Raw genomic sequence first — 27,855 nt, 5'->3', positions numbered from 1 at the left:
TGTTTTGTTCAAATATGACTAATTGGCTAAAGACCTGAGGCTCCTCAAACTAGGAAACATCAGGTATTTTGAGAAATGAAAATCGAAGGAGAGTTTTTTTCACTCTTTTCAAGTAATGAGTTAATATGGTTCTCATTCCTTTGGCAGTATTTGAAGGATGTGAATTTTTCTGGGTTTTACTCCAAGATATAAAACACAGTCTTCCTCCAGTGTGCCCCTGCTAGTTGCTTTGTGTTGAATTTATCCAAGCTGCACAGCTTGGAATATAGACACTGTTCATTTCACTTGCTCTGTCCATTCATATGACTTAAGAACTTTAGTCTTCCAAAAATGTTTGATCTCCAAACAGTCACCTCTTGGTTTTGTTGTTCTTCTTTCCTTTTTGTTACTGTTGTCTGTTTAGATATCTGTTCTCTGAAGACTATAACTGAGTGGAAATGCGCTCTGGAAAAATCCCTTAATGATGCAGCAAATTTTCCTCTTCCAATGGAAGTATTCAAGGTAAAAGATACTTTTCCTTTGCTTGTGTTGAATAAATATCATGCCATGTTTAGCAGCTTATGTTCAACTTTTTCCAGAAAGGCCTTAGCTATAATTCATAACCATGGAAGGTCACAAGTTGGATGTTTGTATAAAACACTTTTTGCATGTGGACTTATTTCTTGGTTGGTGTTCTCTGGGGGCTGGGGGTGACCAGCAGGGATTTCTCCAGTTATTTTTCCTGTGTCTTACTCTGTCTGTGCAAAGACACCATACACAGCTGTGAAATACTAAGGCTGTGAATATAAAAGTTGACAGAAACTGGACAGATTTCTGTGAGCCTTGCACCAAAGTTTTCACCTGATCACAAGCCTCAGAGATCTGTACTGGAAGTGAGAGATAATTTTGTTTCTACATCTTTTTTTAATTTATTTTTTTTTTTTATAATTCTCACTCTGGTGCTTCAGCCCCAAGGCACTGGCTTTAATTTCCCGTGTGAATCAGCCCTGCTGTTAACCATGGTGGCTCCAGATAATCCTGATTTACAGCTGTGCCTGCCTGGCTCCCAACAGTTCTGTCCTGGCTGGGGTGGGATGGGCAGTGAGAGGATGCTCAGGGAGGTGTGTGGGAGCACAGCAGTGACCCCATGTCTCCAGTGTTGTCACCTCTTGCTTGGGGACCTGCTGGACCAGGCTGCCCTCCCCACCACCAGCCTGGGGACCCTGTGGGTTTCTTCCCAGCCCTCGAGCGGCGCTGCACTGGAATACTCCAGAACATCCATGGAATCGGTGCAGTTCATGTGTGGTGATCTTCTGTATGATCTAAAGATGAATTAAATGTCCTTAAATGTGTGGATGTGGCACTCAGCAGTGATCTTGGCAGTGCTGGGAATTGGTTGGATTTTGATCTTAGAGGGCTTTTCTAACTGAAATGATTTTATGGTTCTATAACTGGAATAAGGATGTTATCATGTCCCATTCTGGCTGCCACAAAACCCCAGTGCCACCTTCAGCCTCCCTGCAGGGAAGTGCCAGCAGCTTCCCATGAGGAATCCAGGCTCCTCGCCCAGCTGAGCACTCAAATTAGCAACGTTAATTTGGGGACTCTTTGCTAATAGCCCAGGCAGTGGCTCATTGTCAGTGTGGGAGCTCTGCTGTGCTGGGAGAAGAGGGAAGATTTGTGTTGGCCTTGGGTTGGGATGTGGGCTCGAGGAGCCCTGTTTTGGGTGGAAGTGGTGTGTGGAGAGTTCTGGGTCTCTGCCACTCATCTCATCCAAGGCTTCCATCTGCCAACTCTATTAAAAGTTTGCATTGGCAGCTTCAAGATCAAAAGTGTTTTGTGTGGGGCAGGGATTAAATCACAAAAGGGAATGTCTAATGTGTAAATTTTATTCCTGTCTATGTGAAAGAGTGAAGAATGTTTCTGATGAGACTCATGAAACGTCCTTTTTTAAAGAAAAGTTTATGACTAACAGCTGTGTTGCTGCCTCTTGCCAGCATGCCAGACTTATACCCGCTTATTTTAATTATTGCATGCAGGTCATAAATTTGAATTTAGCAAATCCCAGTTGCTGTGCTGTGTGGTTGGAGCTTGCAAAGATGTTCCTCTTAGAAGACAATGCAAAACCTTGGAATGCTTGAATGGCCCAAGAGGAGAGCTATTTTGGGGCCAAATGCAGCAAAAATGTCAATGTTTAGGTCCACAACTAGGTCATTGGGACTTCTTTGTTTATCATAATGTGGAAAGTGAGCGCAAGATGACCAGAATTCAGAGTTTGGTGCTGTCTGAGCCCTGGTTCTGGTGCTCAGAAGGCAGGAGACTGAATAATGTTTTTTGTGTGTGGACATCACTTTATTCTGCCCATTTAGGGTGAATCAACCCCATTTTGTACATCTTAATTAAGGACAAAAAGACAAGATGTCCTCTGTGCCTCTGAGCAAGTCTTCATCTAGTAATGACTTAAACATGAGTTAAGGCTTTAGGAGACTATCTGAGAGTAAACTCGAGTGATCTTGCAAAAAAAGCCAGTAATTGTGTGTGGGACCTTCAAGCAGAATCCCAGATCCCAGCAAAGAGTGTCCTATCCAAAGGTGTCTTTCATAACTTCTTTTTATTTTTAATTTTTTTTATTTTATTTTCAAACCCAGCACAGAAGTATTGTTTCTACACTGTGCCTGGGGCTCCTTGCTACTGTAGCTGTCATGTGTTAGATGAGATAAAAAACACAAGGTTTGACAGCTGGCAACTCTTAGAGATCTTCTGGAAAGCTGAAAATGTCTACTTTGGCAGGCTTGGTGACTGCACACTGAGCAGTTACATTCTGGTTTTCCCACATTTCCCTGCAGAATTCCGTGGCTGAGCAGGGTGTAGGTGTGTGCTTGTTCTTCATGAGTAAATCCCCTGGGCTGGATTATGACTTAAATCTGTGTTGTCCTTAAAGCTTGCATGACTGAGGGAAGTGTCACTGTGATGCCAGCAAACTGTCCCCAGGAGGTGGCACTGGCAGAGCAGAGCCACGTTTGCCGTGTGAGAAACAGCTGCTCTCAGGGGTCTGTCAGCCCATTGCTGCTGTCAGCGGTGACACTCCTCAGTTTTGGTGTCACAGGGTTGGGTTCTGCCTGAGAACTCAAAAACCATGGGTTTGAGCCTGAATTATCGATGCTCAGGAGTGTGGCAGAGCTGAGCTTGGCACGTGGTGGTCTTCAGCAGCAGCTCCAAAAACCTATTGCAGCAGCACAGCCCTGATCCCCTCTTGGCATCCAGGGAGAGGACACCAGACCACAGGAGCCGGTTACAGAAATCAGGGAGAAGGCTGCAAACAGGATTTTCTTTTCTTTATTTTTTTTTTTTTTTTCCTGGTGCTGTTTTACACTTGGCCATATGTTGGAAGTGTTTGTAAAATGCTTTAGGATCCTTTGAGAAAGGAACGTGATGTTTAACTGCCAGAAAATGCTGCTATTATGCAGCTACTAAACATAGTGTTTTGCAAACTGCACATCCTGGCATAAATTTTCCTCTTCACAAAAGCTTTTTGCAACGCACCTGCTATTTTGTCGTTCCCTGCTTTTCAGAAAACATGTTGATCCTTGAAGAAAAATAAATACAGACAGAGTTTTTTCAAGGATGTTTGAATGGCTTAGGAGCACAAATCCTTCCAAACCTTGGGCCACAACCCAAGGACATGTATCCTTTGCTATGTCTGCTCTGATTTCAGGGTGCTGTTGGGATGCCCCTGCTCTTGGTTTGGTACTGGTCATAAATGATGGCTTGGGCTTCAGGGGACATCTGATAAAATGGTCAGGGCTTGTTGTGAGTAAAGATGGTCAGAATGTTACTGGGGCCTGATTTCGAGTTATGTGGAACAATTTCAGTGGTTTGCTTCAGTGCTGGCATTGCTGGTGTTCTTTAAGAGGAAGCCATGCTCCAAAAACAGCCCTAATATTACAAATCTGCATATTTTAGAGCCCAGCAGCTTGTACAAGGTGGATGGGTTCAGTTTCCTGGAGAGAGGCAGACAGGAGATCGTGGATGTCTTCTCTAATCTCCCATTCTGCTTTCTCCAGTCTCCTGTGCCAGATCTGTGGGTCCCATGCAGATGTTATGGATCCTCACCTCAGACACCTCTGTTTGGGCAACTGAATCCTACCCAGAATTTGGGGTGCTCATCATGTCTCCATGGATTTTGCATGTTGGCATCCTGTTCCCAGTTCCTGTGAAGTGAGTCCTGATGACTGGCTTGGATGGAGCTGTTAACAGCCACGTCCCTAAACCAAACCCTGATAAGCTACTTGAAGAGCACCTAGGAGAGAGAGAGGTGATATCTAAAACCAGTGGAAGTTGGCTGATTTATAGTCTTTGGTCCCATTCCTCTACCCTCCTCTCCTCCATTCCTGAAGCTGTTGTTTGGTTTTGTCAGCTCTAAATCTTTCTAGGAAAAAACCCACTATTATGCCCAGCCCAGTGTTCCCCTGTTTCTGACTGGAGCTTCTGGATGTCTCCTGTTACCAGTTAATAGTATTAATTAATACTAAAACTAATGACATGGAAGGAATCAGTTGGGACAGATCTCTCCTAAGGAGATGGAGGGACCATCCACCACCCAGGCAAGAGCTGCCCCTGAAATTCAGGACAGACTGGTGCTTCTAGTTCTAAACTCACAAGCCTGAAGACAAATATTAAACAGGACTCCTTCCTACAAAAAAAAAATGTTTTTTTCTGCAGGATGAACTGTACATTTTAGTAGTGAGAGTAAGAGTGACACTTCCTCTAAGACCTTGACTTTTTTTAAAAAAAAAAGAAGATAACATCTCTCAGAATTTAGCAAACATTTTGGGTGTTTTAGAGTGTTTTCTTCCAGTGTTACATATTCTGGAAGAGTTTAAATGAGAGAAACTCATGGGATACTTTCAACTCAGAGACAATCCTGACCTGGCTGCATAAGTAGCCTTGAAGTCCAGCAGGGTTTTTTTCTGTCCTCACCCCCCTCGATGGGCACGTGCTGATGCAGCAGCCTTTGCACAAGTGTGCCTTTGGTTTCCCTTGGAAGCCAAACCCCAATCCCGAGCTCCTTCATGCCCTGATGGCTTGGCTGGCCCTGGCTCCGCACGCTGCGCTTTAATAACCCGCGAGTTGCCGTGTTGTCTGCAGGCTGCCAGATTATTTATACTCCATCTGTTCTTCCCCATCCGTGGGCTCGCCAGCCCTTTTCCGTGGCTGCTGTTTGCCTGGCTGGGAGACGTGCATGGCTTCCCAATCCCTCTGTTGTTCTGCTGCCTTTTGATCTACTCCTGCCTCAGCTCCATTGAAACCATTTATCTTTGTAAGAACCAAGGGACACCACAGAGGGAGTGAGGATGTCTCTGATACCAGGGGGTGAGATGGAGCCTGGTGGTACCTCTGTGAGCAGTGAGCAGCTCTAGCCCTCTCCAGCTCCCTTCTGACTGTGCAGGACTGTGCAAGGATTTGGTTTGGGAGAGCAATCCAAGGAGGTGGGTGAAGCCAAGCCCTGTCTGAGGTGCCCCCGGGGTCTGTTTGGCAGCACCACATGAAAGTCATGGTTGGGAGAGAAATGCTGGAGGCTGTTCAAGCCAAGCAGATGGGATGGGTGAGAACCAGGTCCCTCAGCTTTCCTTGTCCCTCTTGCATGCGTAGTTTTCTTCATTACATGCTGGAGAATGGGGAGAAGTCAGCAAAATAACCTGGTTTAGTTGAATCACTGCATGCAGGCATGGTGTGAGGGAGTTTGTGACATCCTCAGCTCCTGCCTTCCACACCCCTGGGCAGTATTTTCCACTGAGAGGGGCTAATGTGCACCTACAGCGGCATCTGCTCCCATGTATGGGGTGGGTGATACCTCAAAATCACCCATTTTCGGGCATTTTGCGAGGGTGTATAGTGATAGGACAAGGGGGAACGGCTTAAAACTGAAAAAGGGAAAGGTTTAGATTGGATATTAGCAAGAAATTCTTTCCTGTGGAGTTGGTGAGGCACTGGAACAAGTTGCCCAGAAGCTGTGGCTGCCCCATCCCTGGAAGTGTCCAAGGCCAGGTTGGACAGGGCTTGGAGCAGCCTGGGATAGTGGAAGGTGCCCCTGTTCATGGCAGAGGTTTTGGAATGAGACGATCATTAATGTCTCTTCCAACCCAAACCATTCCATGAGTCTGCTATTGTATGATCTAAAGATGAATTCATGTTCTCAAAGAAAGCAAAAGCAGCTGTGGTCTGTAGCTGTTTTTCAGGGTGGTTGCAGCTCACAATGTGCATTGAATTGGCTTCTGATCCTCTCTGCTCTAACAAATTCCTATTGATTTCTCAGTAACGATTCCTGCCATGATGTTACCGAGGGCAGCCTCAGTCCCTCCTCACAGTCGAGGGGCTGTGTGTTGAGGGGGTGTGAGCAGAGACACTGCTGGTTTCACTCTGAGCACTCAGGTAGCTGTTCCCACCTGTGCCATCCTTTCCATGTGACTTTACCCCCCATGAAATGGGGCCTGGGTGTGTAACACAACCGGGTCTCACCAGCAAACGCTTGGGAAGTGCTGTGGCTCTGAGGTGCTAAAAAACTCAAACCAAACACACCAAAAAAAAATCCCAGGTGGATGAATATCCACCTCTTTTACCTCTGCCCATGCTTCCAGTGCCCAAGCAGAGTGCTGTGTGGGAGGGGATCTTTGCCCTAATGCCATCTGCAGCGACCCAAGCCATACGGAGAAGGTGCGCTTGGATTTCGACCGGCTACTCTGCAATGTTGCTGTTTCTATGGTAACTATTTTTTATTCAACAAGAAGAGCTTAAAATCTGTAGGGCTAAATCCAATCCTCGGCAGAAGCATCTGCAGTTTTTCAAGGGGCTCTTCAGTAGCTGCAGTTTGTAGCTGGTTCTTGTTGTTTAAGGGTCACGGTGTCTCTAAAACCTCCCTCCCAGCACGCTTTCCTCATCATCCTCACCCCACATCTCTACATTTTGGCCTTCCTCTGATGGCTCTTGTCAGAACAAGGGGACAATTTGCACATGTTGTCTTACAGGGGCTTTCTGTCTCCCTGCAGAGAGTGCACCTTCAGGGAAAATTGCTACGTGTTTAGCCATGGAAGTTGGTGAATCACAAACAAGACTGATTCATCTGCGAATAATGCAGAGGGTTATATTTGGTAGCATTTCTTTCTTTATTTCCTTTTTTTTTTCCTCAATTAAAAAACAAATGCCAGATTCCTGTGGAGGCAGTTTAACCACTGCTATTACTGTGTTTGTGACTGGCTCCCAGAGGTGAGCTTTGTGATTAAAATTAGGCTATTAGAAACAGCCAGTTTCTTGGAGAAATTAGAGAAAACATGGAGGGGAGGTGATTTCTTCGAAAACAAGAACCAAATCAACTAATATGTTCCCAGTTATACCAGATGGGCTCTGCTCCCGTGTGTTCTTAATTTGGGTTGACCAGGAGAGGTAGGACTGAAAGCAAGAGTTATGGTTAAAGGAAACTCAGGTCAATAATTTTTTAAGTGTTCAGTGTTTCTAATCAGCCTCTCAACCTTGCAACTTTTCAGTACTGAAACTCAGTTCTGAATTTTGCATGAAGTTGCAGTTTTGTAATTTGTGTGCATCTGACTGTTCTGGACTAAAAGAGCCCTGACTTTTAAGAATATTTGAAAACTAGCCTGAAATATGAAAATTAGACCCAAATGAGAGACTTTTGCACTTTCCTACATACAGTGTAAGCTGCTGCGTTTAAAATTGTATTACTCCAGTTGTCTTGAGCAGAATGGGCTGAAAATGTACATTTCACAGTTGGAAAGTGATGCTCTTCCTTGGGTTTGGGGACACAGAGCAACCAGCCCAGAGTGCAGCTTCCCTGAGTGTCAGACAAAAGCAGCTTAGCCAGGTCCCCCTGCTCTATCAGCTTTACCCAGTGCGCTGTAAAATTACCTGAGCCCTACTCTTGTGATATGGACAAAATGGAGTTTATCTACACCCAAATGACATTTTTTTAGCAGATACTACATTTGTTGACCTGGTATTTAGCTACCAGGTTGGACAAATGGCAGTGATGATTTTGAAATTTCTCTTTCTGAGTCCATCACCTAAAACTAATACTTGCTGACTTAATTATCAGGACTTAAGCATGGCACCCACACAGGTACTCCCCTAAGGCTTACTCACATCCTTAAGAGTTGCAATGCTTTTCTAAATCTGTTTGTGGATGTCTTTTGGAGGGACATTTAGGCTGCCATGTCACCTGGCATTTCTGAAATCCACACTGCTGGTGGCTTGTTAGCTGTGAAGGAGAAAATTATGTGGCCATCTCAGACACTAAAGAGAGAAGGCTGGGAATTTGGAGCCTGTTTTTGCTCCCAGCACTGTGTCTGACTTCTTATTTGACCTCCAGATGTTGCAGTTCCCAGTCCCGTGTGTGATGCTGGATGCAGTGAGCTGTTGCAAAGCCCATCAGTAATTTTTGCAGAATAATTACAGAAACACAAGCCATGTGAAGATGGAAATCATGGTACAGATGTGTCTCAAAGCAGGGCTGTCTTTCAGGTGGCCCAGAGGGTCACAGACTGTGCATTTGCAAATGCACCCCCTGCTCTAAAGCTGTGAGCATGGGGCTGAGTTTAATTGCTTTTTTGGGATTATAGTGAGAGCTGTGACAGCTCTGGCTATTGCCAGTGGGTTTGGACTGTGAGTGACAGACGTTCATTGAGGGGTTTAGCAGTGCTCCACTCATTACCCAGGAGCTGTAATCCATCATGTTAGAGACTGTGACCCTTGGAGTGAGCAGCTGTGGTGCCCGTGCCACGTTAATTTGTTGAATGTTTTGTGGCATGATTTTTCACTTTGCTGTAAGGGACTCTCCTGCGTCCTTGTTAATTGTCAGTCCGGGTTACTTGACTGCTTCTCAGCAGCCAGAGGGTGTTTCCATTGCCCTCTCAGGGCTTGTGAACCCCAGGACAGGCTATCTACTCGTATAAATTATAGAATCACAGAATCATTGCCTCATTTAGTTTGGAAAACACCTCCAAGATTGAGTCCAGCCATTAACCCAGCACTGCCCAGCCCACCACTAAACCATGTCCCCAGATGCCACATCTGCACAACTTTTAAATCCCTCCAGGGATGGTGACTCTAACACTTCCCTGGGACAGCCTGTGCCAGTGCTTGGCAGCCCATTCAGTGTAGAAATTTTTCCTAATATACAACTCAAACTTCTGTGTGGTCAGCAAGGCTGCTCCTGGGAGGCACTGGCTGCCAGCAGGAGTAAAGGCCCACCATGCATGAGGCTTTAAAATGCTCCAGCTGGTCAAAACTATTCTGCCTGTTGATCTCCATTTCAAAGGAAACTGAAAGTCACTTGGAGAAGTTGCTGGAAAATAATGGCTGGTGACATCCTCGCTGGTGGTGTTGAATGCTGTGGAATAGCAGCAAAGGGTTGAATTCTGCCACCCATTATCATTTTAGGCATTTCTTTTGTTCAGCTGCAGAGCCTGGCGGGGACCAGGAGAAAGTCTCACCCCTCTAGTCCTCTCCTTGTAGCTGCTTTTATTAAACAGGCGTTGTTCCTGTCAACGTGAATAAAGGGAAGAGAGAGCAGTTCATTATCCAGTGTATCACTTTGAGTCTAATACTAATTAAAAGCTTTGCCATCACTTCTCTGGAACCTATTCTTAGAAATTATGTAAATTAATTGGAGTTTTGAAGAGGAGCATATGCCAAATCCTGAGTAATTCCCTGCTGGCTGAGGCAGCTCCAGCACTGGAACTGGAGAATGGCATCAGGAATCTTTTTTCTTTCCTTTTGTGGCTGCAAAAATACAAAGCTGCTTTGGTAAATTCTGATGATTCTCTTTAGCCAGTATACAAGGCAGATCAAATATCCAGACCCTGACCATTTTCCAGAGAGGTACAATACAAAGGCTTTTTCTCCATGAAAGCTTTTCCATCTAAAAAATGACATTTAACACAGAAAGGGTTTTCACTTCCACAGCATTTCTCCAAAGAAATGCATGTTCCTGCCTCAAAGAGGATGCTGACCCTCAAAAGGTAGATGTACTTGAGATCCCATGAACTCCCCTTGTGATTTCACTCTTGCTACTAATTTAAGGGGGGAAATATTTACTTGCTGTGCTGAATGACATGGGAGATCTGATCCCTAGGTACACAGCGCCTTTGAAGTAAAATACCTTTAAATATTATTAGTGCTTTTCCCCCCCCTCTATCTGATTATTTTTCCCCTTTGAAAAAAAGCCAAAACAAATAAAAGGAGAAACACCAAAGAAAATGATTCAGATAAAAAGGAGAAGCAGTATAGTTTGGTGTCAGTATATTTTGGTCTCAATCAACAAATCACTTTAAAAGTTGATTAAACTACTTGCGTGTTTAAAGATAAACATGATTAAGTACTTTGGTGGATCTTGGCTTATTATGTATTGAGGCTGGATCTGAGCATGAGTTGAATCACGGAGCGTTTGTGGGGAGATGCTGATTCCAGATGCACATTTTGCAAAGTTGCCTTTTCTTTACAACCTCGCCCCAAGGATTAAGAGACTCAGAGTGTGGATCCTCAGGCAGAAGGAGGCAGCCCTTCCAGTCCAAATGCTCTTTTTCCTTTAGGGGTTTGAAGTTCAGTGCTGGTGAGGTTGGAGTTTTGCAGCCATCATCTCTTCTATCTGAAGCCTTCTCAGTATTAAAGGTGGCAGTTTTTGGTAGGACCTCAAACCTCATTTCCTTCCACTCCCCTGCCACGGGCAGCGACACCCCCCACTATCCCAGCTTGCTGGCCTTTGAACACTTCCAGGGATGGACATCCACAGCTTCTCAGGGAAACCTGTTCTAGTGACTCACAGTAAAGAATCTGTTCCTAATACCTGATCTAGATCTGCCTTTTTACAGCTTTAAACCATTCTCCCTCATCCTGTCATTGCATGCCCTTAAGAAAAGGATACTCAAACTCCTGGATGTATGCTCCATCCTCAGCCATTAATTCCTTGGGCTCTGGGCCATTATTCTTAAATATTCCTGAGTTTCCTCATCAGTATTTTCTTCTGCTTTGAGACAAAATTCATTATAGTTCCGTTGGTCTTTTTTTCTGCTTTTTGGTTCTCACTGAAAAGGGCTCCATAACACTGCAGGTTGGTAAGATAAAAACAACCATTCATTTAGCTGTGGTTAGAGCTTGTAAAAATCCTTATCTCTACCAGCAGTTGGAATGTAAGATCCCAAAATAGAAATTGTTAAGCCCTTACAAGTGCAGACAGTTCTTGGGAAAAGAAAGCACAATGAAACGCAACTTCGGATCAATAGAAAATCACTCTAGAACAAGAATACCACGTGTAGCAATGAATGTAGATGGGATTGTTGTTGCTAACCACTTATTAGATAGCAAGCTTTCTGCATGTATTTCGGAGTAGTCTGTGAGTGTGTGCTAAATATAACATCATCTCTCTTTATGCTTGTACTGGCTAATGCACCAGTGGTTTAGAAGTACGGTGGGACATTTTTATTGAATGAACACAAAATGCAGTCATTACCCTGGAATTAGGGTGGCAGCTTGTGTGACTGTTAGATAGGGATCACAAGGGATGGAGTAATTAGGTGTTGAAACACTAAACTGATGGCAAACTGAGGAGTTGAATCTGGGTTGCTTCTGAATTTCAGGACTGCATCCTGCATCCCCAGAGCTGCTGTGTAGAGCCCTCTGCGTGTAGCCTGTGGGTGCAGCCAGGTTTTATCCCAGGTGGAAGTGTTATGCTGGGCATGCACATGAACACAGCTGCCTGTTTTCCCATCTTGTTCTCTAGTTGCCCACATTTGGAGTCTCAGTTCAATGTCCAAGCCTTCATCCATTTCCAGTCTCCTGGCTGGAAAAATACCTTTCCATCTTGCCATCATGGAGACCAGGTGCTTATTTTGGTGCCCTGCAGGTGCTGGACATCCCTCAGTGTAAATCAGAGCTGTGCTGAGCTGTTTGCATCCATCTTGTGCATTACTCTGGGGGGCTTCAGTTTGGGTCTTGGCACCTCTAGACTCTCAGTTGCTCCCAAGAGGGTGGTGGCTGTCAGAGGTGGAGAGGCTCTGCCCACTGGAGATTTTCAAGCAGCAGTTTCTCAGCCAGGTCCTCATTTTGGTGAGCACCATCTCCTTGTGGACCATGTTCTGGTTGCTGCTGCTGAGGTGGACATACCCTGTGCTTTAGGTATGATGGGCTTGGTGCTGTAGATGTGTCCTCTAGGACTGAGGTTGTCCCCTCTCTTTCTGTGGTTGGGTTGGTGTGAAAAGAGCATAGGACCACTCAAGTTGAGAAAACCTACATGGATGCCTTTCAAATAGATTTTAAGATGTATTGGCTCCTTCTTGGTGTCACCACATGTTCCTCTTCCCATAGGACCATGCTGATTTGAGAAACCATTTCTTCACTGTGGGGATGAAGCTGGAGGCAGTGAATATGAGGGAGCCATTTCATATCTGTCCTGCATCAGTGACCAAGGTGAGTGCTCAGAAAGGAGGGCTGAAAAGAGCCTGACTGGGAAAACCTTCCTGATTTCCACCACATTTAGAAAAAAAACAAGAGTGATACTTAAATGGCTGGAGAACACATTAAGAAATAGGTTTAAAATCCATGGATGTTCCTAATTAATTCTTTATTTCCCATAAGCATCACCAGCTAATTCCATGTACTTACTTAAAACCAGTGAGGATGAGCATGTTCATCTACCACTTGCATGCAAAAAGAAGGATCCCTCTTTTGTCTTTGTCTCCCTTCCATCCATATGCATTTTTCCTGTACATCTGAGAAACCTGCAGAAATTAAACAGCTGATTGGAGGTTGTAGCTGGATATTTAATCCACACACTCAAATGCAAGAGAGAGGAAGGCTCTGGGGTCTTCAGGATCATCTGCAGTCACTACTCAACTTTGGGACCCTGAACCTCAGCACTTTCCATTGCTCCATTTCACCTATCTCTAAAATAGGTTTATCTCTAAACCTATCAGGCTTTGATCCCTTGGGTAGAAACACCTTGATGAAAAGGTTTAGGTGAGAGCAAATTATTTTCTGTAGTTTGATCCCCAGGTTTGGCTCTTTCAGGTTTCTACTTTACCTAATTTTGCAGCAAATCTAACTCCTGATTTTGGTCTATTCTTTTTCACCCCTTAGGTTTTTAACAATCATTATTTACAAGTGACCATTGATGACTTGAGACCTGAACCCAGCAAAATCTCGATGCTTTGCCATGCAGATTCCTTGGGGATCTTGCCAATACAGTGGTGCCTTAAAAACGGAGTCAATCTCACACCTCCCAAGGGTTTGTATTCCTTCTCAATGATATTTGGGTTTACTCTGAAGGACATTTGTTTGTTATTACCACAATTTTACTAATTTAGAATAAAATTCAGAATTTTATGTTATTAATTTAGAATTGTGGTGGTGGTTGTTGCAGAGCATCAGCTGAAGTATCTCAAGACAGAGCAGTTCTCTGGAGTGACTGGGGCTGTTCTGGCTCCTACCAGCCCATGAACATCTCAACAAATGTGTCTTGTGGTGGATTGATGTCCCTGTGCTTTGAAGCTTGATTCAGGCTTGTGAAAACCTCATTAATTCCTGTGGAATGAATCCTAGCAGTTCTTTGTGTGTGTAGCAAGCAAAAGGAGCATTGAAAGTCCAGTCACTGTAGAGGCAAACCCTGTTTCATCCACCTTGGTAAAACACTGAGGCCAAGCAAAGCTCCTAAATTTGAATGTTTGAGCTAAGAACAGCTGCCTGCCTGGGAATGTGGAGGGATTTCCTTGGCTGTTTTAACAAATCCCAGGGCACACTGCAAGCCGTGTTAGGTCAGAGCCAGGAGAAAGAGTGTCCAGCCCTGCTGTTCCTCAACTTTGTATCAGTGGAGTTAATTACTCACAACTTCAGACAACCACCTGTGGTGCCCTAGCAATATTTCTTTGCTTGAAAAATATGTTGGTTCCCTGGAATTTCAGGTTTTTGAAACTGGCTGGGATGTTGGTCTGTTGCCAAAAATCAGTGTTGCTTGGGAGAAAGAAATGCCTAAAAAAAAAAAAAAAATCAAGCTTAGTTTTGTGTGTGAACTTCTGTCTTCATTTTGGAAAAAGCATGATGCTGCCAAGGGAAGGGAAGGGTTATTCCCTGCCAGATCCAGAATCCTCTTATGTATATCCAGAGTGCTTCTTTAGCACATGTAATTTGAAATTCCCACCAAAGTTCTGGAGCCCTGTGCATGCAGCTGCTTGTGGTGCATCCATGACTGCTCTGCTGCTTCTGCTGGCATAAATCAGCTCTCTGGGGCTTTAGCTCTCTCCTGCTGAAACCCAGGTGTAATGATAATGCCTGTATAAGCACTCACTTGTACTGGCCGGAAAAGTTGCCAAAAATGAAAATAAATGGAGTATTTTGGGTTTTTTCCACACAAATTCACATGCAGCTTGCCCCAGGCTGGATAATTAACTGAAGGAGACCATAGGCTTAAAAATTTCCAATCCATGCTGATAGAAAGCCTGTCTGAGATGGTGTTTTATGGGTCAAGTGTGTGTGAACTATCTTTTAGATGCCAACATTTTAAGACATATCTGAAGCATCTGTCATGTGAATATTTTTTGACTTTGCCAGGTCTAGTGGGAGGTCTCACTGCCCATGGCAGAGGGGTAGAACTGGGTCATTTTTTAACCCAAAGTGATTCTGTGGTTCTATGACTTCATGTGATGCCTGGTTATTTGGATCCACCTGAACACCTAAGAAAGTACAGAAAGTCTCTCCTTATTCCCCTGGAGAAAATCAATTTGCTTTCTGCTGTGAGATCAGAAATCCTAGGGGGAAACTATTAAAAAGGCATGAAGCCAGTGGCAGATAGATGCATTCTGTGTGTTGCTCTGTTTTCTATACTGTGTATAAGGGCTGCATGTCCAAACTGAATTTCAGCACCTTGAAACCTTTTCTATGGGCAAGACATTCTTTGAGTTACTAAAATATAATCAGATCTTAGAATGAGTTATTTGAAAATAAACACAAGCTAAACACAACAAAAACCCCATAAACCACCAAAAAAAGAAATCAGATGGAAAGTGAAAAGTATTCAAACCCCTGGTTAATTTAGGGTTGACAAGGAGGTTTTCTGATCTCAAAATCATCTGGTTTTTTTCATCAAAACAATGTACCAGGTTGGATATTGGAGTTCAGAGTCCTTTATTTGTCTGTTATTCATTCTCTTGCCTTTTTGCCTATCAGGGCTTTATTGAAGACAAACAAAGAGTAAATGGGTCATGAACAGGAGGTGCAAATATTTGCTACTTGAAATAGAGAGCAGTATTTTCCTGTACAGTGCCAAAAATGAATGCCCATTAACTGCTGCTGTATAAACATTGAACAAGCTCTGTTTATATTTATTAGAGCAGGATTTATAGACCACTTCCCTTTAGAGTCACAATCATTGTTTTATGAGCTATTAAGTGGGGGAAAAAAACATTTTGATAATGCTCCCTGTTGTAAAGCTTACTAAGGAAAAGCCACTTCCAAAAACCTCCAGTACGTTTGTACTGTTATATTTGCTTCTGATTAGGCTGCTGGGCTCTTCCATGCCCAGAGCTGAGATTGCAAACACAGTGAAGGTGTTGAATGTTTGAGGAGCAGTGGCTGAGTTGTGCAGACACAACTCTCAGTGTTGTCACCTGGGCTGAGCCTTCCAGCTTGGCAGGGTGTGTGTGCCATGTGCTGATGGAGGCACTGGCTACCTGCTACCTCCCCATGTGCTCAGGGAGGCAGCTGGGAGCAGGATCACACAAGCAGGGAATCTGTAAGGTAGGAAAAAACTTCTGAGTTGGATCACCAGGTCCAACCTTTGGTCGCCACCTGGTCAAACAGCAAAGTGTCGAGTTGTTTCTTGACCACTACCAGGGGTGGGGACTCCACCCCTTCCCTGGCCAGCCCATTCCAAAGCCTGACAACCCTTTCAGTGAAGAAATTTTTCCTAATATCCAACCTGACCCTCCCCTAGTGCAGCTTAGTGCCATTTCATCTCCTCCTGTCCCTGTTCCTGGGAGCAGAGCCTGACGTCCCCAGCTGTCCCTTCCTGTCAGGGAGTTGTGCAGAGCCACAAGGTCCCCCCTGATCCCCCTTTTCTCCAGGCTGAGCCCCTTTCCCAGCTCCCTCAGCCTCTCCTGGGACTCCAGCCCCTTCCCCAGCTCCATTCCCTGCCCTGGGCACGCTCCAGCCCCTCCAGGTCCCTCAGGCCATGAAGGCCCAGAGCAGGCCCTGGAGGTGCAGCCTCACTGTCAAAAGGCCACAGACACATCAGGCCTTACTTGAAGGCAATTCCTGGGTGTTCCCCTTTCGGAATCCTCCTTGTGGTGCTGCAGTGAGTTACTCTTATCTCCCCAGCTGCTCTCCTGGGTTCCATTCCTGCTGAAACCTAAAGGAAAAGGGCTTCCAGTGATTCCCGTGGTGCAGGGCTGAGCTAGCAGATGTTTGTGTGGTGACAACAAAGCCAAGTTTTCGTACCTCACTAAAACGCCTCTAATGTGCCTTTTCCATCCACTCTGACAAGATCTGTGTGGCTTAAAATTGAGATGCAAAACCCATCCCTGAACGGCTTAAATTGGAGATAAAAAAGGAGATGGGGAAGAAGTGTGAAAAAAAATTCTGTTGCAGAAATTGTTAAAAAATGGTGCAAGGATATTTTTTTTTGTATTGAAAAAGAACATTCTTTATAAGTAACTGCGCTTTTTTTCCTTCCCCGTGCATGTTTAGTTTTTTTAATTATTATGCACTTTAATGCCCCACAGAGACAGGCATCTTAGCTCAAGGCTTTATCTCAGTAATTTGTTTGTCATGAATGCAATTATTAGGATTAGAAATCATCTTATCCAAGATACTTGGATCTTAGCAGGATGCTTGGCACGTTGTTTTCAAAAAATTTACCTCCTTTTTTTGGGACCTGGCAGACTGATAGGGGATTACACTCGGTATTCCAGTCCTTGCCTATGAAAAAAAGCCACAATTTTCATTGTCATAAATGATTCATTCACATTTGATCTTGAGTGTCCCTTTTTGACTATCAATGCAAAAGGCATGTAGGGATGTTCTGTGAAATGAGGCCAGGCTGAGATGCCAGGAAGGGAGATTGAGGGGAGAATTTGGCCTTTGGGTGACTCCTGAAACTTTCCAGTAAGAGTAGTTCTGCAGTAATGTCATTAGAGTATCCACAGGCCCCTGGACAGGATTAGCACTCACTGGTTTCGAGCACTGCAAAAACAGAAACTAAGAGGCAGGCAAAAAAAAAGCTCCCAGAAGCAAATTAAAAAACCCCCAACATTTCTGTCCCAATAATTTATTGCCTAAATTGCCAAGTAAGAATAGTGGAGGAGCAGAGGTCTGATTTGTCTTTCTTTGATGGAACTCCTTGAGAGATGCTCATGTAAAATAATCCCTTTATTTTGCCTCAAAGCAGAGGCTGAAGGGATGATCTGCTTGCTGAGGCTGGGAGATCTGCTTTCATTTTCCTGCTCTGCTCCAGATTTCTGTAACATTCTTACTGGAATGGGATTCAGCTCACACACCCTGAGCTGCTGGGGAGACAGGGAGGGTACATGAATGAAGAGAGAATTTATCTCCTGCTTTGAAAGAGAGGATGGATCAGCTTCTCATTGTGCTGATCCTCTCCCTGTCCACTCCTGAGGGACTAGCAAATAATCCATGTCCAACTTCATAATCCCATCTTTTAGATAGTTAATAGCAGGAGAAAGAAGCTCATAACTAGCCCCACATGGAAATCTGGGACTGTGGCACTTCTCATTAGTTATGAGTTTGTGAAAAGTTGGGAGATACTCACAGAAAAGGGAAAAAGGGGAAAATAATGCTTTTTAATGGAGACTTGGCAGTGAAATGCAGGTGTGTGAGTGGTGGTTGGAGAAGCCATTGGCTCTCAAGGTGAGCAGCAGCCCTGCTGACACTGCACTGAGGCAGGATGGGATCATTTGCTTGGGGTCCATTTTGTCCTCTTTCTGTGGTGTGCAGTGGTGGCTGATGGTTCTTTTTGTTTTCTCCTCCTGCAGGTTACTCTGGCCAGGACTTTGACTGGGCAGACTACCAGAAGCAGTGTGGAGCTGAAGCAGCACCTCACCTGTGCTTTAGAAATGTAAGTTCTTCCTTTTGCTCCTCTCCATCCATGTGAAATAAAACAGCTTGCACAGAAAAGGTGCTGCAAGGCTTTGAGAGGTTCCCCCAGAGCACCATGAAGCTGCCCTAGGAAGGAAACTGGGGGAGTGTTCCAGGTCTCCATCCCTAAAAGAGGAAAAAATCTATTTTGGTCTTGTTTTTGTCTGTAATTATCCTGCTCTTCATCCCCTCTCTGGTTTTGTACAGCACAAAAAGGATCTCAACTGTTATTGCAATTAAATCAGCTGCTACTAAAAATAATTTAGGTAAAGAAATTCCATACTATCATTTGCCCCATTTTACAATTTAGATGTTTTCTCTGTATCCCAGGGGAGATACATTTAACCAAATCACATGTATTAAAATGCTAAATGTTGAAAATGCATGAGAGAATGATTAACCCTCATGGATGCTCTGGATGATCAAGAGTTCATGTCCTTTCTTGATGCAGCAACAGTGATGTGAGAGTGATGGATGCCATTAAGATTTCACAGCTTTTGAAATCATCTTTTGCAGGCTGTGCTATGGCAATGACAGTCCTGTGTAGCTTGATCTGACAGGTATTCATTGCTTGGGGAAAGGCAGATGTAGCCTTCTACCTTTTCCAGCAACCTGGTGCTCTCCTTCATGTGCCCATCAACTGATGGAGGTTGAGATCCCATCAATAACTGAAAATACTCCTGATGGTGGTACCTAAATGCTAGTGGTGCACCTAAAAATGAGCACAGAAGGCTTTGCAAAATTAAGTGCTGGTGTGAATGATGGACAGACAGGTTTCTGTAGGAATTGTACAGCTTTTCACTGGGTTCAGAAGTCACAGGACTGAGGGTGTTTTTTGAAAGCAGAATGGAGACAGGCACCAGCTGTGGTTTTCCATGGCCATCCTCATCTGTGGTAGCCCAGGGGCAGCCTGGCTTGAAGGCTTTGATAGTGAATTGGTGAATTTTTTGTTGACAAACTCAGAGGACCTGTGCCATGAACAGTCTGACTTGAGAGTCAAACCTGAGTAGGGATTTCTTTGCCCTATAAAGAGCCCCTTCCTGAAGGGACTTAAAGCAAAGATTTCCAGCAGTCCTGAGGGAAGCTGGACAATGCTGCATCACACCACTACAGTGAGGCTATTTTTGCATTTCTCTTCTGCAAACATCCCCACCTTTCCTTTATATCTCTTTTCATTTTGCCAAGTAGTGGATCTTTTCTCTCAGCATTGGCAGCCTTGAGAACAGTCTCTGCATAATATCTCTAAGATTAACTCAGGTCTGAGCATTTTTTGCTCCTGTTTTTTTAAGGAAACATTCACTAGATGAACATGTGTCTCTTATTCTTTCACTCTTAATTACACAATTGTTTTCAGAGGAAACTATTCTGTTGTCACTTGTGCAGCCTCCTGGCTGGCTGGTCCCCTTCATTTGTGACTGTGAGGGGGTCTTTGATGGAAGCTTTTTGCATCTCCCACCTCGTGCAGCCAGACGTGGTGCTGGCAGTGGAGGTGCTGTAGCTGTTTCCCCGGGAGGGATTTTTAACAAGGAGAGGCAGTTATGGAATGGATTGACGTGCCCAAATGCTTAGTAAAATAAACTCCACCTAACTGTTTTGCCATTGATTTTGTATAAATGAGCCTCCAGCACCAAACTGCAATGAAAGGAGTGATGATAAATGGCATTTCCTTGTCAGGCAACATAAAAGGCATTTAAACAAACTCAGCCTGCATTCCTGCAGCCCTGGCCATTAGCAGCTTTTGCAAGGTGAAGCTGATCTGTGTGCTGAGCAAGGCTTGAGGCAGTCCAAGCTGTGTTTGAGAGTAGCAGCATGTTCTTGGATGGAAAAGAGACCAAAGCCATGAGTTTTTAGTCTCAAAGAGCTCTCAGTGGTCATTCAAGGTGAAGTTCCCATGGTCCTTGGTGTTGTACCAATAGGAGAAGGGTTGGATTTGAGCCTGGCTTCCAGTTTCTCACATAGGATGAGGGTTTGGTGTAACTTTGAGTCAGTGGCAATTATTACCCATCCCAATTACTATTACCAAAATCTCAGCCCAGAGGGGGAACTTTTTCTGTGCTAATGTGTGCAGAGAGATGCAGAGCAGGTGGAAGAGGGGAGGGAAATCCAAGGAAAGGAAGCCTTGGTATGGACACAGGTATTGCATTAGCATGTTTTCAGGGATAGTGATGGGGGAGAGACTAAGTGAAAGGAGGGGACATTGGAAGGAACAGTGGCAGTGAACACAACTGGATCCATCTACACTCCAGCCAATGAAGCTTTGTTCATTCAGCTTAAAATGACAGGATGGTTTGGGTTGGTAGGGACATTAAAGACTGTCTAGTTCCAATCCCCCCGATCCCATGGGCACTGCTGCCACCCACTAGATTGGGTTGATCAGGGGCCCATCCATGAAAATTCAATGAAGAAAACCATACTTGAAAAGGTTACTCAAATATCTTCAGCTTCAGTCAGCTTGGGTGACTGAATGTATGAAGAGGTTTCTCTGGTCTCAGGCGAGATGACTTTTTGCTTTATAAAGTTTCTCCTAGCAAGGTGAGAGATGCTTAAGCATGGGAGTTCTGGGAACCCTCTGGGTAGTATCATATTAACAGAAAATGCATCACTGGCAAACATTCAAACATACTTGGAGCTGATGTGGAGCAACCTCCTCCCAGTCTCCTAGGAGTCAGGGAGAGAAGTAGAACATGACATGCATTTCATCATTGATTTTTCATCTGGATATTGGTGCAAACCTGCTTCATCACGGGCTCCTCTCTCCAGGGTCACAGCTTCCTTTGGGTATCCTTCTCCTCAGACAGGGGTTCCTCCAGGGGTAGCAGGTGGGTCTCTACTCCCCCACAGACCCCCATGTGCTGCAGGGACGCGGCTGCCTCACTATGAGCTGCACCAGCACAGCTCTGATTTGACTCTGGATGCCTTTGCATTCTTCAGGCTACTCTGCCCTTCCAGTGGAAAGCAAACCATGCTAAATTTACACTTCCCAGCAGATGGTCTGGTTGAAGTTGTGCAGTGCTGCAGTGCCACGTTTCAGCATTGTCTCTTGACTCTTTCAGACATCCTTCAGCCGTGGCTTCACCAAGAACATGAAGCTGGAGGCAGTGAACCCCAGGAACCCTGCAGAGATTTGTGTTGCTTCCATCACCTCAGTGAAAGGACGGTTGATGTGGCTGCACCTGGAAGGTAAGTGCTCTAAAAGCTGCTTGTGTTTGAGGAATTACATTTACCTGCTCTTTCTCTGGGGGAGCTGCAAGTTCCTCCACACTCCCATCCACATGGTCTTTATCACCATGATAACAACCCTGCCTTTGTTGTACACCTTCATCCTGGGAATGGAAGCTTGCCTCACTTGTGCAACTGAGTCTTCTACAGCAGTTTCCAACCTGATAGTTTGTACAGGAGGAGAGGTCTCTAATCAAAGCCCTTAAAGATGGTAAAAACATTGCCAGATAAACCCAAAGTATTACAGTTCCTCCTGAGTGTTTGTTTTTGGTAGAGCTGTGTGCAATGGCAGGTTTTGGTTTTTAGCTCTTAAGATAATTGTTTGCCTTCTAGCTCAAGGTCGCAACAACTCATCTGCACCTTGGTTTGGACACAGGGCAAAACTTTTTTTTTTTTAAATTGCTGGAATCACCAATTGTTTGAAGTTTCATTCTCACTAAGGCTGTTGTTGATTTTACACCCATCTGATCAAGGAATCTGACCTGTTTTGGCAACTTCTTTCCTTAAAAGACCAGGTGCCTTCATGTATGCCAAATATGTGGATAGATGTAGGAAGAGGGCAACACACTCCCACCTTGCTTCCTTCCCTCATCTCTTTCTCTCTGCCTTTTACTCTTTTAATTTCTTAAAGGATGTTTTTTTTACAACTTACCATAAAAAAACTCTGTGTGCATCTTCTTTCTTTTGAGTCCTGATATATAGATGCTTTAAGCTTGGTTTATGTCTCAATACCAGGAATTGAATGATCTGTAGTAAACAGGAAAGATGCAAAAGACTGCAAAAATAGAAAGAAATCTTTGCTGCTGTAGGAATACATCACTACAGCATTTACAGTGTTATGTTAAAAACAGGCATTAAAAAAAAAGCACAACAAAAAATCCTCTGCCTGCAGAGTTTTAAAATAAATGTGGCTTGAAGTGTGGCATGGGTTTTTTTGACTCCATTAATATAGTGTTGTTTCTAACTGATTATTTATATTCTGGAAGCAGCAAGGCTCCCCAGCTACCACGGGAGCCCCTCACTCAAGACCTCAGGTCCCACCATTTATCACAGGCCTGAAGCTTTCACTGTTGCCCTCCCAGTTTCCCAGTTTGACAGCCCAGGCTGCAGTCATAAACCAGGAGCACAGGAGTTAAGCAGGGCCGGGTGAGACATGAGGGAACAGTGTGTGATAAATCACACTTTGTACAGTAGCAAAACCCTAAACTTGAGGGCGAGCGTTTAATGAGCAGCAGTGCGGCTCCCCCCTGGTGGAGGAGGAGCTCAGGACTGATGGGATGCTCAATGCTCTCTGCTACTTTATTACTCATCATCTGCATTGTTAATTTTTACTGGTTCATTTTAGATTTTAGAGCTTGAAGCTTTCTGGTGTGAATTTATACAAGTAATAATGCACGCTCCTTGCACAGCCCAGGAATTTGAGGAAAACCCTTTGGTTAATCACTTCTCCAGGGAGGTTTTCTGTAATTTCCCCTTTTACAGTTTTCTAGAGTTGCTGCTCTGTTCTACCCATCCTGTAAGATTCATAGCAGGAAACAGACATTTTCCTCACCCTGTTTCCAGTCTCCTTGTTTTCCCTTTAACCTCCCAATTCCCGTGGATATTTCTTGCTCTGAGAAGAGAGTGGCATAAAACGCAACAGATGAAACTAATGAGTCTCAGAAAAGCTGTTTTCCACTCCTGTGAGCGAGGCCAAAGGAAGCAGTGAGATGTTGGAAGTGGAAAGCAGGGTTACCAATTGCCAGAGGGCAGGAGCAGTGCCAGGAGGACACAGTACTGTGAATATGTCTTACAAGACAAACAAGGTGTTGGAGGAGAGCAGGAATTGTGCTGCTTTCTTGCTCCTCAGGGTTCCTACAGCTGTAAACTTGAGAACCATTATATTCATAGAACTGTTTTGGTTGGAAAGGACCCTTCACGTCTCATTTATTGTTGCTTGTAAGCAGGAAAGTACATTTGATCTGGTTATTTTATAACAATTTAGAATTGTAGAATAATTGAGATTTGAAAGGACCTCTAAGATAATTGAGTCTGTTTTGTCAGAATAACACCATTACAATAATGAAGTAATTGGTTTTCCCAGACGTGGTGACATTTCAGTGGGGTCTGTGTTGACTCCTTGCTCTGTTTAGGGCTTGATTCATGGCTTGCTCACTGAGTGCGTGTCCTGCCACTGATAGTTGTCACATGGACTTCTTACCTGGATTTGTGGTGTCAGGTGAAAATGGAGCTCCCCACTGGAGCTTTCCTCAGGTTAAAACTGAGCAGTGACCACGTGGTATTATCTCAGAGAGAGCATTGGTTTTTCAGGGAATTTCAGCTGCTGAAATCTTGTATTCAGAAAGCTGTGTCCTTCCCCTATGCCTTCATCCCAGTGGAAGAGACACTGTATTTTCAATGGATAGTGCATGAACATGAGGAAGGGCTCAGAGAAACTCCATGAAGACATCTCTGAATCCGCACAGACATCATGATTGCATTTGTTTTGTTATTTCCTCCAGCAGTGTGATCACCAGCACCTATTTCCCTGCCTCCTTTGGGTTTTTCATGCAGCCACACACTCTCAGAGCAGCAGGTTTATTACTGATCCAAATGCTGCACCTCAGCCTCGCTGCTGCTCCCATCACAAAGTTCAATTACTGTTTCAATTACACCACAAGTCCTTGATGAACATACATTAGTGGGAAGCTCCCTGTAGGCATCTGGCTGTGCACAGTCAAACAGTTGCTGCCCTAAGCAGGAGGCAAAGATGTTTTAGCAGATGCCAAGGCGAGGGTGATGCAGGGGAAGCTGCTGATCCTTTGGTCCCTTTAATTAGGAGATCACCCCATGCTGGTGCTGGAGCTGCAGCTGTCTGTCCTGGGGTGGAATTGGCAGAGGGAGGAGGTGAAGTTGCTCCAGCTGTGCCAGCACAGTTGAACTTGAATTTGAGTAGTTAAATTGTGCCTTGACTCAGGACACAGAGGTTTTTTTGGAAGAACTCAGAGCCAGCAGGAATATCTTCACTGGATTTTGAGTGGAAATCAGGTAAATTAGGAAAAAAAAAGTAGGGAAAATTGGCTTCACTGAAGGGGTGGTCAAGCATTGGAATGGGCTTCCCAGGGTAGTGGTGGAATAACTGTCCCTGGAAGTGTTCAGAAAACATGTAGTTGTGGTGCTGAGAGACATAGGTTAGTGGTGGGCCTGTCACTGATGGGTTCTTGGAGGTCTTCTCCAACCTAAATAATTCTTTGGTTCTGTGTGTAACCCCATCCCACATAAATGAAGGTGGGATATTGTCTTCTAAAGGAGCTGTAATAACCAAATTGAAGGTAATTGTTTTAAATAGAGACTTCAGGTGAAGTTTTGGAGTCAGCATCATGCCAGAGACCTTGGTGCATGTCCCACTTGGGATTTTTATACTGTTATTCCTCTGTTGGTGATCAGCTCTTGTTTCATGTGAGGAACCCAAGGAGAATTCATGGCACTTCTGGACAGAAGAGTGGCCACGTTCCACCCTTAAAAAATGTGACTCAAGGGCAGAGCTGCACAAAAAAGCTTCAGGGGAGCTGGGACGTAAAAGCCTCTCTCTCACCATATTTACCACCCTGGGAAAAGTTAGATACATTCTCTTATCATTAAGAGCAAGCATTCAACAAGTCCTTCTAACTCACTTATGCAACTTTACAAAATATCCAGGGGTCAGCCTGGCCATCTTTTTGAGGGAAGTGATGTATGTTTAACCTCCCTGGCTTTTGGCTGCTGCAGAGCACACCCTCAAAGTGCTCTTGCTGGGGTTTTCCTCTGAACCACATTGCACTGTGAGTGCAGCATCTCCATCTTTACTGTCTGTGCAAAACTGAGGATGAAATGGTGCCTGATTTTGGTGCAGGGAAGCAGATTTATTTTCACACATTCCATCATTCACTTCCCCAGGCTCGTGATGGGTGCTTAAATGGCTCTGAGCTTGGTGTTCCCATGCCTAACTGCCATTATAAATTTGTGTTTATAGGTTCACAGATGCCCTCTCCTGAGTACATTGTTGATGTGGAGTCTATGGACATTTTCCCTGTTGGCTGGTGTGAAGCAAATGCTTATAACCTCACCCCACCACACAAAGCTGTTTGTAAGTACATGGAGACCTGAGCAGTGTAGATAGTGCATCAGTAGATACATCAAGGATGTTTCCTAAATTCTGTAATCCCATTTTTGACACTATCCAACCTACCTAGCAGACCAATAACCAGGCTGGAAGTGATCTGCAATAAATGGTGATAAATCTAATTAGCAACCAGACTGGAATTATGCAGAGCAGTTTGCATTTGTCTCTGTGATCAGCCTCTCCAAAAATGGAGTTGTCTGTGCTGGTGAAGGCTGTTCCATGGTTTGGGATTGCACAGTGGGTTTGCAGAGGGGTTGTTGGTCAGTGGGGCTGTCAGAGGGAAACCAGGTTCACTCAGGCAGCTGAGTGGATTAGGGATAAAGACCTCAAACTGGAAAAAAAACCCAAATCATAAAATATCAGGTGGAATGGACATACAGAGGCCATCCAGGTGCCCCTTTCCAAAACAGGATCTGCTCCATCTAAATGGATAAATAATTGCTGCCGTTCTGTGATGGAGTTTCTGCCCTTTCCCAGGGTATCTCTCCCTTATTTCACTGCCCTTGCCAGCTCAGAGATTTTCTTAGTATTCAGTTTAAATCCCCCTACAGCACAATTAAGCCCACAGTGTTTTGTCCTGCCTTCAGTGCATATTAAGACAAATTTCTTTCCTTTCTATTTGCATTTGAAGGCAGTTCATGAAAGCTCAGTGGCTTGGTGTTCTCCTGTTCCAGCATATCCAATCTCAAGCCACCAGGTGAAAAATTTGCCTCACTGTTTATATTAATTAACCTCTGAAAGGCAAATTTTAAAATGTATCAGCCCTTCTGAAGAGTTAAATAATGCTTAAGTTAAAAATCAGGCAGCCAGAGCCTAATTTAGGAGAATACTGCTATGGCAACATTATGCAGCCTTATCACAATTTATAGCTGGGGATAAATTATGCTGGAGGTAATCATGCTTGTAAAATGTAATCTTATCCATATGTGTTTCTGTATGGAAAAATATTTGTGTTTTTATTTTAATTCTTTTTCTTTTATGCTGATCCCATAAAACACAATATTAGCATTCCAGAGGAAAGATTAAATGTATTATTACATCCTTAAAGTAGGTTTTAATGATGTAGTGATTTACTTAAAAAATACCAAGAAAAAATGGTGATAGTAATTAAGTACCATTTCATTGTGTTCGAAGTCGTTTTATAGTCAGTGCATTTACACAGCTTTTTATGCATTCTGGGTGTACTTAACAGGACAGAAGGGTACAAAACTATTTCTTTCTTCCTTTCTTCATTTTTGCAGTGCGAAGGAAGAGGAGAATTGCAGTTGTGCAACCAGAAAAGCAGTAAGTTGTTTTGGGGTTTTTTTGTTATTTAAGGTGGTGTTTTTACAGGAATGCATCGGGTCTTCCTGGGGGATAATACACAGCAGCTGTGTAGCTTGGTAACTACTGCCCAGATACTGCAGCACAGCCAGCAAGAGGATTCTTTTAAGGCTGAAATATTTGTTAGCATATTAGAAAGTCTACAACAGCAATTTTTTTACTGTTTGGGGCTGTACAGCCTCTGTCTGAAGGCCAGCAAGGGATGCTTAGGGAGGATGGACATGTACCAGGAGGGCATTTCCTTGTCTAGCTCTTTCAGTTTGTAGAAACTTGAATTTAAGGAGTTTAAGGGAGGATATTTGAAGCCTGGAGGTCTAAAGCTGACACATCAGAGTATATTTTTAAAGAAGGGCTGGATCTGGCTCCTTGGTCTACAATACCCCAGTCTGTGATCAACCTTGTGGAAGTGGAATTGTGTTGGATGTATCTCCATTCCTCACCCCAGGCTGTAGGTGGTGTATCGGCCTGAGGACTGGTTTTGGCCCTTTGTCCTGTCTGATGCTATTAAATACACCAAATACTCTACTAAATACACCAAATTTCTCTTTTAACAGGTTACCATCCGCAGTGCCTGTTGAGAAAATACCTCATGACCTCTGCCCAGTTCCTCAGCTAGACACAACAGGTAAGGATCTTTATTTCAAAGAGCCATGTCCTTTATGGAAGGGGAGGACTCCAGAAAGGCAATGAGTTGTCTTCGGGGTGGGGACATAGAACTACATCCTCAGGGGGTGTAAGGTGGAATGAACCCACCTGATGTGCAGCAGGTGAGGATCTGGTTCTCCACGTGCTTTCTGGGGCTATCAGAGTTCCCCTGGAGCTTGCCCATTTCAGGTGATGTTAAGACAAGGCTGATGAATCTGTCTGGGGGAGAAGGATGCAGGTTGTTAATTGACACCAATGAAATTGGGTACAGCAGGACCTGGTGGGTCATCTGTGTTACATCAGGACTGTGTGGTATGGCTGCTGCTTCTGCTAGAGGCAGATTCCTCTCGCCTTAAGCAGCAGCAGGAGGCTTTGGGTGCAATATTCATCCAATTAAT

At 44.3% G+C, this 27,855-nt stretch overlaps 1 protein-coding gene across 3 annotated transcripts in view; it reads left to right on the top strand.

The window, feature by feature from the left end:
* The window catches only part of SFMBT2 (Scm like with four mbt domains 2), a 103,444-nt gene that overhangs the window by 52,740 nt on the left and 22,849 nt on the right, over positions 1–27,855 (top strand). For all 3 annotated transcript variants that reach the window (XM_023918780.2, XM_086886439.1, XM_086886440.1), the window contains 8 exons: positions 404–501; positions 12,352–12,453; positions 13,123–13,270; positions 18,027–18,109; positions 21,183–21,309; positions 25,340–25,453; positions 26,731–26,773; positions 27,367–27,437. In XM_023918780.2, coding sequence (XP_023774548.2) covers positions 404–501; positions 12,352–12,453; positions 13,123–13,270; positions 18,027–18,109; positions 21,183–21,309; positions 25,340–25,453; positions 26,731–26,773; positions 27,367–27,437 — 786 coding nt within the window. The remainder of the gene's footprint in view (positions 1–403; positions 502–12,351; positions 12,454–13,122; positions 13,271–18,026; positions 18,110–21,182; positions 21,310–25,339; positions 25,454–26,730; positions 26,774–27,366; positions 27,438–27,855) is intronic.

This window comes from Cyanistes caeruleus, chromosome 4, assembly GCF_971803275.1.
Source record: "Cyanistes caeruleus chromosome 4, bCyaCae1.hap1.1, whole genome shotgun sequence".
NCBI classification, from domain to species: Eukaryota; Metazoa; Chordata; class Aves; order Passeriformes; family Paridae; genus Cyanistes; species Cyanistes caeruleus.
This window is presented reverse-complemented; position numbering and strand designations above follow the sequence as displayed.